Source organism: Kwoniella europaea, chromosome 1 (assembly GCF_036810445.1).
Source record: "Kwoniella europaea PYCC6329 chromosome 1, complete sequence".
Classification (NCBI taxonomy): domain Eukaryota; kingdom Fungi; phylum Basidiomycota; class Tremellomycetes; order Tremellales; family Cryptococcaceae; genus Kwoniella; species Kwoniella europaea.
The window spans coordinates 7,952,414-7,967,538 of NC_089487.1; the positions used below are offsets into that span (position 1 = coordinate 7,952,414).

Below are 15,125 nucleotides of genomic sequence, written 5' to 3' on the forward strand. Positions count from 1 at the left end.
TCAATCAGCACTACTGCTTGCTCATCATTACCCCATCCGTATCTCAGCCCTGCTGCGCTCATCGACTCCTCCGCTTGCCATCATATCCACCTACTCGCCTGACACCGCTCATAGCGGAAACCGTTACCGAAAATGGATCATAGGCGTAGGACGTCAGTGACGTCTACATCGACCATCCGCTCAGCCAGAGAATCATCCATGCAGGTGAAGAACCTCAGAAGTCCAAGTATAGGGAGTGCGACTCCCAAGATGGAGGATGAGGAAGATGGTGAGTGCAAAAGGAAGCTGACGATCAACAGTCGAGCGATCCATAGGAAACTCTTCAGGATGATGCGAGAAGAAGAACAACGCTAAACAATATTGCTGATATCTCCTATAGGTAAACCCAGACGTACTAGAGGACGTAACCCACTACCACCCACCACGGGACCGCTATTCCCTCCTCTGCCACCCAAACAGCCGAAAAATTCACCTAAAAACTCTCCTCAGGCTGCATCGCGTTCACCTGCAGTTCGCACACCCAGCGGTCTAGCTCCACCTCCCGACATCGTTCTTGGCCCTCCTACCGCAAGCACAGTCCTGCCTACAGACAGTGCAGCATTAGAAGAGGATGCTATCTCAGCTAGATCGGTCAGTCCAGACGTACAACCAGAAGCAGAACGTGAACTGGAAAAAGTACCTGTACAAAGTATATCCAATGCTAGTCTCACACCTCCTCCACCAACAAGCGAAGATACCAATCCTGATCCTGATCCCGAACTTGAACCTGCAACGGACGTAAAGGAGCAGAATGAAGGGGAGGGGAAAGATGATTGGGAAGATTACAGACGTCATAGGGCGGTTAGGGGTTTTGGAAACGTATCGGTCAAGGAAGAACCTGGTTTAGATGACAATGATATAGAGAATGCCAATGAAAATGGAAATGAAGAAGTAACACCAGTACATACTAGAAGTTATAAAAGAAATGGATTGAACATACCTCCTGGATCAGGTGAGAATACACCCTTGGCTACTACGCCTTTATCAAATACCGAAAGATCAGGTTCCGCTTCTAGACAAACTAGAAAGAGGCGAGGTGAAGATGAACTGTTATTGGATGATCACCTCTTACCTGCTGAGATTAGACGTACGAGCTTCTCATCGAAGAAGCAGAAGAAAGAGAAAGATGAAGAGGAGGAACAGAAGGTGGAGGAACATGCGGTGGAAGTTGATGATGAGCCGGAAGAACAGGAGGAGGAACAAGAAGAGGAAGAACAGGAGGAGGAGGAAGAGGAAGAAGAAGAAGTCAAAGATGTTACTCGATGTGTATGTCACAAAGAAGGTGAGTCGAATGGTTTTATGATGACCTCGTGAGCGGAACGACATGCTCATGGGAATACAGCAGATATCGACGTAATGATGATTCAGTGTGATCAGTGTAATGTATGGCAGCATGGTGAATGTATGGGTATATGGGGTGACGAAGAAGCACCGGATGGTGAGTCAACCGTGCTATCGTACTGCATATTTCATACTAAAGTAACCTGTCATACAGAATATTTCTGCGAGGAATGTAAGCCAGAAAGACATCAACCGTTACTGAAATGGATACGGCGACTGGGACGAAAATCGTAAGTAGATGTTGTTCGATTCGAGCGTCACCTCTCTTGTTCCTCCTGGATAGCCAGCTGACGAAGCGTATCGGTAAATTCGTAGAGGAGGATTCGTACCGCCCTTACCTGAAAACCTTGAAAACTTACATAACGATCGGGACGACTACCCACCGTCCCAGTCGAAACGTTGGCCGGAAGGACCATCTAAAGAGGCTCCCGAGCCGACACCTCCCCCCAAACCTTCATCTCGCTCTCATCACAAGAGACAAGCTACCAGTCCACATGTCGAGACTCAGGATGGACGAAGGAGTACTCGTGGGAGACAGCCTGCCCCCTCAATCACTCGGGACAAACCACCTTCGAGTTCAGGCAAAAATGATGCTATCAAATCCCACACCGGTCGTAGAGTCAGAGGAATATCGTCTATATCGCCGGATCGAGATTCGAACTCACCCCAACCTTTGTCTGCTAAAGAACCAAAGAGGAGAAGTACGATGAATTCTAGAGACGCAGCGTATGAGGAAGAGGTCAAAGCTGCCTTAGAAGCTAGCAGAGCGGAGATGCTGTCGCCTCCTCATGAAACGGATGAGGTCGCCCAGGCGGAAGAGAAGGAGAAGGAAAGGGGCGAGAAACGACGGAGAGATGACGAGGATGAAGCGGAAGACAAGGAAAGGACTAAAAAAGGGAAGAGGAAGCGAGACGAGGACGAAGGATCGGTCGAACCTGGCAATCTCAACAAACCTAAACATCCTAATCAATATACTTATCGCAAACCCCCTTCCACATTACCACAACAACCTCCAGCTGCTGCACCCTCTCCCGCTCGTAGGGTAGCTGCATCAACTCCTGTTCCTATAGCTCAGCCAGCGCAACATGAACACGGCACACGACGTGCTGGAGCTCTGGCAGCTGCGCCAGTGGTATATCACCCTTTGACACCTGAATCGGCGAATCATCTCTCGTGGTTCTTACCTGATCATCTATCGGCTTTTGCGGATCTCTTACCCTCAACCAACCCCAATGCTTTAGAGGTACCTGCACCCAGAGTACTGAGCTATCTACCTAGAAATCATTATCACAATCAACGATATGGACCTTTCTCAGAGGAAAGGGATGAGAATGGGAAGCTTGTATTACCTGACGAACCTTCCGGAAGGGAAGTGGTAGGTGATCAGAATACCGCACAGCTGGACCCACCTGCCAGACCACGGTATCCGGTGAAAAGGATAACCACGGCTGAGATGAAGAAGCGGGTAAGGAACGTATTGGAGTATGTGGGTAGGGTGCAGGTGGAGGAAGGTAAAAGGCAAGAAAGAGCGAGATTGTTAGGGATCAAACTCACCAAAGTGAATTCTGCTGCTGTCGATGGAGACTTAGATGGAGATGTGAATATGGAAGAAGAACCTCAACGACCTGAAGAAGAAGGGAAAACGAGTTCGCCGATGCCGGAACAAACGAAATCGATGCAGTTGATGGATGAACTTACTCAAGATCTCATAAATTTCCAAGAATCGTTCAATTCGAGTGGAAATGGGAATGGGTATGCTTCACCCATGCCCTTGACGACCTCGAGCTTCAGTAATGGTAATGGAGGCATCAACAGTGTACCACCCACGCCTACTTTACCAAACGATCCGACGGTATCTGAAGTACCCGTACCCACCACGGCCGTACCGTCTGAAGTCACGACTGAGACTGAAGCTGAACTCAGCGAGAAGGATGTACTGAAGCAAGGAGAAGGTATGGATGTTTACCGACAGGGTATCGTCAGTACTGTCATTACCACCGAGGAGGAGAAAGATGCCGCTGAGAAGGTGGGCGAGATACTGGCTCAAGCTGAGGAAGGGATCGAAGCTTAGTTTTTGGGAAAGTGTATATTTCACTTTGAGTTTGAGGGACATTTGAAATACCCTTTTTTTCCTGCTATGTATGCTTGTTTCTTGTGTGATTTGAAGTTGAGTTTACATCTATCATATCTATCATAGCCTACTGTATAAGATGTATGAGATGTAATTGTTGTGATACGTGTATAGGTTTTGGTTCCGTGATAGGTATCGTTTGATTTGCCACTGTAAGAATGTAAGAACAGGAAAGGGGCGTAGATGGTGAAATGTCCGTGCACGCGATTCATCATGTCATATCACTCACTCTCTTCTGGAAAAAAAGAGAAAAACATCCATCCCATCATATATATATATATCCATCCGACAGTCATTCACATCGACAGATAATCTCAGTCACACTGTCACTTCTCGCCTCTGTAGCCAAACGCACAAGAGCAGGGAGGTATCCGTGTCATCGCAAATACGCTGTCTTGCCTCTCTCCTTTCTCCTTGTCAGGTCTACTCAACCTAAACTCAACGCGTGGTCAATCTGATCGACAGACATCAGACACCTTACACTCCTCTTCTTCCTGGGCCTATCCTGATTTTTGCCATCCGTTTCGCATGATCGCTACATCATAGATACGAGCCGACATAATGGCTCCTCCTTCTCATTTACCTCCGCGGCCATCTTCATCTTCATCTAGCAATGTACCGGCATTCTCAGCACCTTCCGGCCCAAGGATCCCACCCACCGGACCAAAAGCTCTGAGAGTCAAACAACCCCCGTCTGGACCTGCTGGAGGGTTGAATCCGAGGCATGAGAAGATCTCATTCGCATTCCCTCAATCTCAATCTTCAGTAGTTTCGCAAAATGGGGTGTCCAGCTCAGATGCTATCGCTGGACCTTCCCGTGCCAGACTCAATAGTCTGGAAAACAGAACATCCTTTTCATCTTCTCCTATCAATGGGATATCTACTCCCCGTATAAATGGGGTAGGTGAATCAAGTAGATACACTTCTTCTCCCACCTCTGGTGTCAACTCACCCAAAACACCCTTCCGTATCAATATCCCTTCTGGGCCTTCACCTAATCGGAAACCGTCTTCCACACCCAGTCTAAGCCAATTCCCTTCATCAACCAGTATAGCAAGCTCGTCTAGTAATACTATATCCGAATTACCTAAACGACCGCCGACATCACCCAAGAAACGACATAACAAGTCACTTTCAGGTGGACAACACAATTCAGAAGAGGATAACAGTTATAGAGCCAACTTTTTACCTACAGATGAACATTCCAGAGCTAAAGTATCGATATCATTTGGAGGTGTGGGTGTAAGCAATGGTATGATCAAGAGACCTAGACCACCTCATATGGATTTCGAAAAATCAAGTCCGGCTGGTACACCCCCTCCCCCTCCTCCTCCGCCGCCTCCAGATGGTAGACCTCCTACACCACCGTTACCTCCTGGATCAGGACCACCTTCCCCTCCGCCGTTACTAGAAGAAGAAGAAGAAAAAAAGCAGGATGTTAGACCACCAACACCTCCCCCAGATGACGATCAATTGCCTCCTCCACCACCGTCACCTCCCACCCAGGCACCTCCACCACCGCCCTCTGCACCTCGTTCATTCTTTTCTTCCCCTTCTTCACGTATACCCTCTTCTTCCTCCCTACCACCACCTCCGCCACCTCCTTCAAGTAATGATCGACCACCTTCACCACCACCTATAGAACCTTCTTCCCCTCCTCCACCTGCTCCGCCATCACCCGGACCAATGTCCTCGAACGCACCTCCTTCCTTCCACTTCAGAGATCTGTCTATACGGCCTAAATCGCCTTCTGGGGAAGCCGGAGCTGAAAGTGACGATGGAGATGTGAATATGGAGCCTGAAAAATCTGCTCAAATTCCACCACCACCCCTGAGAACTCTCACACCCCCCTATGTTCCGCCTCCATACGTTCCTCCAGCCTGCGTTAAACCCAGACCTGGGATCGGTAGTTTCCTCAATGTCAAAGGAAAAGAACGGTACGATGGGGTTGAGAACGGTCAGGCTGTAGAAGTATTCGATCCTAGAGCGAAAATATCAAGAGAACAGCTCAACAAGGGTAGGGGAACTAGGAAGTGCCGTACTGCTTTCTACGAGGTGGATTATGAGGTGAGCTGAGCTGACATTATTTCCAGTATATGATCGGATGAGCTGACATCATATCATTTTCAGTGGGATGATTATTCCACAGGACCAAAACCACCACCACCACCTGCGGCGGTTCTGATCACTGGTCTTAGTCCTCTGACGACCACCGATCAGATCAGTAAATTCCTTCGACCTCATGGTAGGATAAAGGATATAGACGCTAAGATGGATACCAAATCGGGTATGCAGCTGGGAATATGCTGGGTCAAATTCGACGGACCGCCTCACGGAAGAACGGGAACGGCTCATGATGTAGCTTGCCAAGTGGTTAGGATCTGCGATGGACAGAGGATCAGTATGAACACGGATGAGAAGATAAAAGTGGTCTTAGATGGAAGAGGGCTTAGAACTCAACAAGCAGTAAAAGATGAGATGACTAGAAGGTATCCTCCCAAACCCAAAATTGTACCTAAACCTGCTATACCTGTATCTACACCTTCACTCATCCCTCCCACAGCAGCAGGGACGAGTACACCTTCTTCGGCAGGTGCACAAACTCCTCGCGCCGATTCGTCTATCTCTAGAATTATTCCTTCTATCCCTAAACTTCTCACTGGATCGCTCCCTTCTAGACCTTACATCCGACCGCCACCTACTCAACCTGCCAATTTCCAAGTTAGCTTACCTTCCCGACCAGGTTCACTCCCTTCTCGACCACTACTACCACCTCACTCTACAATGTTACCTTCTCGGCCCCTCGGACTACCCGCTCGACCAGAGACAGTCCAGCACCTCGCATCGTCCTTTACCGCAGCTCCGTTCTCCCGTCATACCACCTCAGCGGACCAGAACCGTTCCAAGAGATATGATCAGTCAGACTCTTACACGCCAAGTACAAGACGAGCTCCTTCAAGATCGAGATCGAGGACCCCGTATTCGGATTATTCTTCAGATTTCACTTCGGACAGTGAAGATGATCATGCTAGACCTGCGTATAGATCTCGCGACAGGTCGCCTTATGGTCGAAGGAGAGTGAATGGAAGGGTTGCACCTCAGCCGACGAAAGAAGATGAAAAGGCCAATGAGAGGATGAAAGAGGATTTGCTGAAGAATGGTATGGCTCATGTTATTATCGATTCGAAGGCTCTTCCCCCTGAGCGAGAATATGAGAATCGCCTAAAAGATCATTTCAAAGCTTTCAAACCTTCTCAGGTGAGTCGATCTGATTGACTCAGGACTTATCAAGCTGACTGTGCTCTATTCCTTCATCAGATACTGTATAATCACAGTGGATGGTATATACTCTTTTCAGATAACACCGCGGCTTATCGTGCCCAACGAGTCCTCGATACCACTGCCATAGGAGGACATCGTTTGACTCTAGTCGTCAAAGCTCCTCCTTCAGCCAACAAGAAAGCTGAAGACGAGAGACCCGCTACGATGGCTATGGGCGAGACAAATGTGGAGAAAGGTACTTGGAAATACTTGACCATCACCAAGAAGAACCGACCTGCTCCGACTGCTACGCCGACCGGACCTAAAGCGGATAGACTTAAAGAGGTTCAGAAGATCAGGTCGAGGATGATCGAGTCAGATGAGAGTAGTGATGAAGAAGAGGACATACCGTTGACAAAACCTAGGAAGAGAGTACCTTCTTTCTCATCCGCTTCTTCTCTCTCAGATGATGAGCTGCTTGCTTCTCGCAAACCTGCTAAACCGGCGGTTGAGAAGGATGAGATGGCCATGGATATAGATGAGGATTCTATATTACCTGCACCTCCTCTCCCTGCTGATAAAGCTTCGATCGGTGAGATGAACAAGGAGAAGACTGAAGAAACATCCATTGCGAAGGGGAAGAAACGACCTGCCAAAGCTAAAATCACAAAGAAAAGCAAAAAAGCAAGACTCGATTCACCGGTTACCACCATCGATGAACCCATCGTCGAGATCCTTCCTCCACCAGAACCTGAAGTGGCGGAAATTACCCTTGATCAAGAACCTTCGGCTGGAGGGGAAGGGGAGGTCAAAGTAGCTAAGAAGACTGGTGGGAAGAAGAAAGGACCTAAATCTGACTTTGAGAAATTCATTGGATCTTCCATTGTCGACGAGGAAGATGCCTATTGGCTTGGTCGAGCTTTGGCAGCTGCCAAGGAGGGTGTGGAACCTACATTCGCAGATGATGCCAAGGCAGAGGAAGAGGTATTGCTAGATACTGCTCATCCATTGTATCATACCTCTGGATCATGGCGTGCAGAGGGATACAAGAAGGTCGCACCCGCTTCTAAATCAACTTATCTACCACAGCGTAACAAAGCTACCACTGCCGCTGCTGAGGATTCATCGTCATCCTTGGCTGGAGCTGGAATCACGACGGGTAGAACAGCAAGATTGGCAGGTAGAGATCAAAACAGACAAACTCAATCGTCTTCCATCAATGTGACTGACTCGGAACTATTCGCTTTCAACCAATTGCGTATACGTAAGAAACAACTTCGTTTCGCACGGTCTGCAATAGAGGGATATGGTCTGTATGCGATGGAGATGATCCATCAAGGTGAGATGGTATGTGAATACGTTGGGGAACTCTGTCGAGCGGCGATTGCAGATGTAAGGGAACAGAAGTATCTGAAACAAGGGATAGGATCGAGTTATTTGTTCAGGATTGATAATGATGTGGTTTGTGATGCGACTTTTAGAGGGAGTGTTAGGTGAGTTGATAAGTCTTCTGCCATATCCATTATTTCCTGCTGTGCTAATGGGATGATCGTAGTCGACTTATCAACCATTCATGTGATCCTTCGGCTAATGCAAAGATCATCAAAGTTAATGGACAGTCCAAGGTGGGTTGGGTCGATTCAGCTTCTTCGACTGTAGAGGTGTCAAATAGCTGATTCCCCACATTTCATATTATGTAGATTGTCATTTACGCTGAAAGGACCTTGTATCCAGGAGAAGAGGTGAGTTGAACCGTAACCCATACACTCAAGTAATAGAGTGAGTGCGGTTTGCTGATAATTCTCCTTTTTTGTTTGCGTTTGTTTAGATCCTATACGATTATAAATTCCCCTTGGAATCTGATCCTGCGTTGAGAGTACCTTGCTTATGTGGTGCTGCAACCTGTCGAGGATGGTTGAATTAATTGTATAAATTACAATTACATAGATTTGAGTTTCCCTCCTACATAAAGCATTATCTAAATCATTCTCAATTTACATTTATATGTTCAATTTTTCTTCCATGGTCATATCTTTATATCCTGCATGCATCTCCCTCATCACGTTGTAGCACAATACTCGTGACCATGTGAGCATGGTAACATACAATAGATCGGGTTTATAGTCCGAAACCTTTTTGCTTTATCTGATATGACACTGTCTAATTTGGATCCGTTCTATTGGTCAGAGTCGGGAGGATTCGCAGATATCTTCAAGTCAATTAGCCAATAACGCAACTGTTAAAGTGTGTACTTGGATTTGAATCAGGGGTTGGGGATTGAGGAGGAGCGATGAGAGTGGGTTTACTTATCAGATAAACGGAATATATGGGGTGTAATCCTAACCAAAGGGACTAATCCCAATGCACCCTGAATGGGTAAACATCCTCTCCTCAGCTGCGAGTACTCTTTAGAATCCTTTTTTCACACCTCTTTCTTTTGTCATGTCGGCCGATATCTCATATTCATCTACACTACACTCATAGCATAGCATAGCGCCATAGTCGCCTGCGAGACAAGTGAGTCAACCCAATCAAGATCCATGGATCCATGGCATCATTCTGCACTACATCGTTCCATACATCACATTCGATCGACCTCCTTCTTATCGGCCGATCAATTAGAGAACCAAGAGCGCTGCACCTCACCAATCACAAAGGGATCAAGCGCTATCTGATTAGACAAGAGACAAAATTTTGCCATCGTGGACTACTCTAGTACCGTAATCGAAGTTACTGTATTCCAGGACCTGCCTTACTCATACGCAGAAAGCCAAGCGATCTTGACCCGAATCAGGTTACTGTACTGGTACTTTGCATTTTGGACACCACTGCTGTAATTGTACCATCTATTCATTCATTCAATCATATCTCTATACACTATATCCTTTCACTCCTTCATTATACTGCGAAGAAGTGGTTCGCCTGCCATCTCCGCGATCAGTCCAACTCATCTAGTTCAACTATAACAAGGGTACGACAGACCAACGCAGAAGACAGTCTGGGAAATGTCAGTCGCCATCCCACAACCCAGACCGACACCCACCTCATCCTCATCCACCTCTTCACTCGCCACTCGTCCTACCATGTTACCTAGACAAACCACTCAAAATGCAAAAGTGCAACCTCGACCTGCTACATCGACTAGTCAACGACCAATGATACCTAAACCATCTTCCTCCTCCTCTTCTTCTAGACCACCTATAAACCCTTCGACTTCATCATCTGCCAAAATTCCTCTTCCATCAAAAGCAAACACTTCATCTGCACCATCTCCGTCGGCTCGTCCAGCATTACCTTCCCGTACATCGTCGACTGCTTCCACACCTACTTCCACTTCCACCTCGACGGCAGCGGTAGCACCGCTCTTGGTCGCTGGGAAAGATACTTCCTCTTCGGCCGGAAAGATATTTGCTAAGCCAAGTAAAGAATGGGTGTTACCTGAACGGGCGAAACCAGGTAGGAAAGTTAGTGTGGAGGAACCTGATAATGTGAGTCATCAATCCTGCGGTCATTCATTCCAAAACAACATATGACGTTGCATCACTTCTGCTTGATAAGTCGTCCTCGCCGCCGTAATCTGTTATCAACACTGATGTTCTGTCTATTTTTCAGAAACGCCAATCCCAGAATCGACTTTCTCAAAGAGCTCATCGTGCCAGACGGACAGATTATATCCAAACGCTGGAAGAGCGATTACGACAATACGAAGCGAACGAGATCCATTCCAATGTTCGATTACAAGAGGTCGCCAGAGCACTGAAGACTGATAACGAAAGATTGAAGAATGAATTGAACAATATACAAAACAAGATGATAGAGTATAATAACGAGAGGAGCGTTTGGGAAATGGAGAAGAAATCTTTAAGTGTATTGGTCAATCAATTGAAAGTTGAAATTGAATCTATGAAGAATAGCAAATCGATAGGAATGAATAATCCTCCGACAACCACTACTACGATTGTTAGAATGGAATTGGATCAAGACACGATAGATTCTCTGGTCCCTGGACCGAGCCCAGTCATACAGCGAAGACAATCGTTAACTCATACTCAGCGGAACTCTTACAGCAATCAATCGATTTCATTACCCACAACGTCGTCAACGTCGACCTCGAATGGTCAGAAGAGAGATTTAGTAGATTGTCCAATATGTCCTAATCCAGATCCTGATTGTCCATGTCAACAAGGTTCATCTTCTACTTCAACTACCGTACGAAAAGATGTGACGTTGGTTCAACCTTCTACATGTGGATTATGTCATTCTACCGAAGAATGTCTGTGTAGAGTCGTGGTAGATCAAGAAGATATCAAACCTATTATCCCTCTTTCACCCAATACCATCTCGTCACCTACCAAATCGTTCAAATCGATAGATGATGGATGTGGATTATGCGCAGGAGGAGGATTCTGCGCTTGTAGAGCTGCGTCAGATACGCCAAGTAATCATTCGGGCTCATCCGGTATAACGAAAGCTATTTCAATAGCCAATTCCAACTCTTCTTCATCCCCTGCTACTAACGTCGTACGAGCGACTAGTTCGGCATCTGCCATTCCATTGAGATTGAAATCGAAATCTACAATCTCTGCCAATACCAAATCATCCATATGGACGTTGAACAACGTAACGACGACAACCTCACCAAAGAAGGAAGCTGTATGTACTGGTGATCCGGATAATTGTGATGCATGTAGGAACGATTCGTTTGGTAAGTGCAACCTACTTCCACCATCCGAGAGGAGAGGATAATCCATAACTGATTCTTTTTTGGAATATATGTATAGGTCGAGAATTCTGTCAACACCTATTTGAAGATGCTCACCCGGATGCTACCGAGGGGTTGGAAGGTGGTACGAGTGAGAAAACCGGTTGTGGAAACTGTTCGGGTCCTAATGGATGTATGTCCATCAAATCCTTACTTTCACCTATTTCCAACGAACAAGCACGAGCCGTACCTCAACCTGGACCATCAACCAATACAAAGAGATTAAGTACACCTCCAATAGCAGTATATGAGGAAGACCAAGATCCCAAGATACTCGCACCTCTTCAAATGGCATGTTGTGGAAACCCCGAACTGTGTGGAGGGAATCATGGACATAGTTCAGGATGTACTGGTGAGATCGTACTTGGTGGACTCAACTCGATACATGAAGATGATGAACGCGGATCAGGTGGACCACTTGAATCCAATGCAACCAATGTATCCAGTGGACCTATGGTACATGTACATATTGAGAATGGACATGAACATGGACATGAGACGCTGAGGCCCGATCAAGCTTGGAAACAATTGAAGGTGAGTAGATTGGTTCACTTGATAAATCTTTATATACTCTCAACTAACCCGATCTTCGTTCTTCATTTATAGGCACATCCCAATGCCAAATTTGCATCTCTCGCACTATTGGCAGATGTAGTAGCTAGACGAACCAATGTTTTGGGTGGTTTCAATGACAACACACCTTCACCTTCACCCATGCCTCCTTCTCCCGTATCTATAAATGCCAAACCTACAAGTTCGACCTCAGCCTCAGGTTCAGCTTCGTTGAGCCAGGATCATATTCATAATAACAAGAAGAGAGGATTTGATATTGAGACTTCTGCTGTGCGAGAGGCGTTGAAGTATCTCGATAAAGCTACGCCTGTAGGTTCACCTGCACCTGAAGAAGGGGAGGAAAGAGACGGGAAAAAAAGAAGGATATAAATGGACTGTTTTACCATCACGTACGATGATATAGCCGGGTTGATATACTCGAGAGGAAAGATGTAAGATACTTTCGTATGTGGATATAATTGAATAAGTGATAAACATGATATCAAAATCTTAGAGAAACTTGGTATTCTTTATAAAGTATGTATAAGGGATTGGACAATACTTTGCATCTTTATAGAGAATATGCATATACAATTCCAATGTATGAGAATGTCCTGTCTATCCTTCAGGGTACCTCTGTTCTTCTCGCACTTCCATCTGGCTATTCACAACCTTCAATCGAATCTTCACAAAGTATATTTCACTTCCTTCGTTGATGTCGAGGAGACCATGCTGAGTCTCAATCTACCTCAACCAAAGTGAACCCTGTCATACATCATCAACGTATATCTCTACCCATTCTTCTATCCGTCTAAATTCGTGAAGAGACGCATCCTCATGACAATTTCACGAAACTAAATAACGTAAACCACAAACCATGAGAGATCAGTAAACATCACATCATAATACACATGGACATGCACATGTGTGTATAGATATCACACTCACGTAGCATCGATCTGTTTGATCTGAGGTAACGCCAAGATAATTTTCCGTCTATAGCCTGCCATATCGTTCAATTGACATGGATTACCTTCCAGATAAACGGTCTCGAGGTTCGGGAGGGGTCGAAGTTGATTATCTAGTGATTGGAGGTTGGGGATCTTGTTGTAACTTGCCTATGTCCATTATCACGATTAACAAACAGACGATTAGCTCCAAAACAAGACGTTGATTGATTCGAGATATCCCAAATTTGCGTGCAAGCTCACCCAAAATTCCTCTAATTCACTGAGATGTGAAATACCTTCAATCTCCTCTATCATATTGTTGCCTATATCGAGGGTTTTCAATTTGGTCTGAAACGAAAACATCGGTTCAATAATCAATTAAAGCGAACATAGTGATTTTCCAAGTCCCAATTTATGAGTAGATTCTTTCATTACGGTTCATATTCACTCACGTTCTTCTCTAACCCTTCGATCTTGGTTAAACCATTATGTGATAGATACAGTTCTTCCAGATTCACCAACGCGTCCAGATTCTCCATCTTGGTTATCCTATTTGACTGGAGCGATAAGATTCGGAGTGAAGAGAAAGTTGAGAGGTTCTATGGGTAATCAAACAATCGAAATAGTCAGTTAAAACAAGATATTCTTCTCCCTCATATCAATTTTCAGACTACTATATCACGAGATTAATCTAGTCTACACTCCTTGAATCTTCCTCTTCCCTCCCTTCATACCGAGTCCTCCTCTCAAGTACATATAACATATTCGACTCACCTCCAACGCCCTGATCTTGTTTTTACCCAACCACAATTCCTCCAATTTCCTCAAATTATCCAGATTCTCAATGGACCTTATCCTATTCCCACCCAGTTCTATCGACGTGATTGTATCCTGACACCAATCCAATTCGCCAGGCTCAATGTGGGAAATCTTATTTTGTACGAGGTATAGGACGTTGAGTTTAGTTAATGAATGTAAGGAAGGGGGGTGTCGAAGATTGTTGAATGATAGATCCAATGAACTAAGAGGTGACAGTGGATCAGCTAATGAGTCGCACGAGCTGCCCTGTGTGTATGGCAGGGACTAGAGATGACACTAGTGTGGATTGTATACTTCAACAGCGAAGAATTCTGGGAAGTGTTTCGCCACCACTTTGAAAAGAAGATAGAATAGAGATTGGTACAGCGACGAAAGGTCTCTTGACACTCACGTCAAATTCTCACATCCCTTTAACTCTTCGTCCTCAACCCTACTTCCTAATCTGTTATCATACAAATCCAGTTCCTCCAACTCGGTCAGACCCTCAAAGACGCCGGACGGTAAAGGCGACGTAATTTCGTTTTGTCTGAGACATAACCTCTTGAGATACTTTGAGAATCTGGGGATGTTCAATGGAGGTAAAGAGTTAGACTTGAGTCGGAGATGTTGTAATTGCAGATCCTACCGAATGCAAATATATCGTAATGTCAGCTTACCGAAGAGTTGAATGTATTTGGCATTTAGCACCAGAACCAGTGAAGTGAAATTTGACTTACCTCTGTATCTTCCGGATAATCTTTCAAGAAATCACCATCATCGCCTATGTCCTTCGCTTCGCCAGGTATACGCGGTGGTTCTTCATCGTCTTCAGGCTCGGAATCGGAAGCTGGAAGATGGACTATCTCGGTTGGACCCAGTCTCGCTCGAGGTTTCTTGGGTGATGATGATCCGTCTGTAGCATATGTAGCCTCATTTTGATTCTCTTGAGGAGGGATCTGTGGAGCCGATACTGAGTCTGACATGGTGTCTGGGTATTACTTGGTACTTGGAATTGGATATGGTTGCAAAATGAGGCAAAGGTGGGATGGAATAAGCTACAAAAGAGAGCCGTCAGGAGATGATCCCATCCACACGACCACCCAAAGCCAACTTCCGATGGAAAGTACTCGTAAGCCACAAGGGAGTGATTAGCGGGATCAAATTGGGTCATTAGACATATCAGGGCTGATTACGGTCGCGATTACACTTCGGGTTTGCTTGAGTATAAATGGAACAAATGGAATTCGAATGGATCCAATTGCCGGATGTCGAGTGGATGCCGGCGATCGGA

At 45.8% G+C, this 15,125-nt stretch overlaps 4 protein-coding genes across 4 annotated transcripts; 3 read left to right on the top strand and 1 right to left on the bottom strand.

The window, feature by feature from the left end:
- Positions 1-132: 132 nt before the first annotated feature.
- On the top strand, positions 133-3,451 carry V865_003018 (uncharacterized protein; the record flags this gene model as incomplete). Its single annotated transcript, XM_066226817.1, has 5 exons — positions 133-268; positions 380-1,321; positions 1,385-1,477; positions 1,535-1,610; positions 1,696-3,451. 5 exons carry the CDS (start codon positions 133-135, stop codon positions 3,449-3,451), a joined length of 3,003 nt encoding a protein of 1,000 aa, XP_066082914.1.
- Positions 3,452-4,072: 621 nt separating this feature from the next.
- Positions 4,073-8,696, top strand: V865_003019 (uncharacterized protein; the record flags this gene model as incomplete). The annotated part of the gene is made up of 6 exons (XM_066226818.1): positions 4,073-5,578; positions 5,642-6,769; positions 6,830-8,265; positions 8,328-8,397; positions 8,473-8,514; positions 8,601-8,696. 6 exons carry the CDS (start codon positions 4,073-4,075, stop codon positions 8,694-8,696), a joined length of 4,278 nt encoding a protein of 1,425 aa, XP_066082915.1.
- Positions 8,697-9,777: 1,081 nt separating this feature from the next.
- Positions 9,778-12,476, top strand: V865_003020 (uncharacterized protein; the record flags this gene model as incomplete). Its single annotated transcript, XM_066226819.1, has 4 exons — positions 9,778-10,260; positions 10,385-11,477; positions 11,554-12,068; positions 12,141-12,476. The coding sequence occupies 4 exons, from the start codon at positions 9,778-9,780 to the stop codon at positions 12,474-12,476; spliced, it is 2,427 nt and encodes an 808-aa protein (XP_066082916.1).
- Positions 12,477-13,030: 554 nt separating this feature from the next.
- V865_003021 (uncharacterized protein) lies at positions 13,031-14,817 on the bottom strand (the record flags this gene model as incomplete). Its single annotated transcript, XM_066226820.1, has 6 exons — positions 13,031-13,204; positions 13,298-13,384; positions 13,489-13,635; positions 13,811-14,057; positions 14,247-14,476; positions 14,572-14,817. The coding sequence occupies 6 exons, from the start codon at positions 14,815-14,817 to the stop codon at positions 13,031-13,033; spliced, it is 1,131 nt and encodes a 376-aa protein (XP_066082917.1).
- Positions 14,818-15,125: the final 308 nt, after the last annotated feature.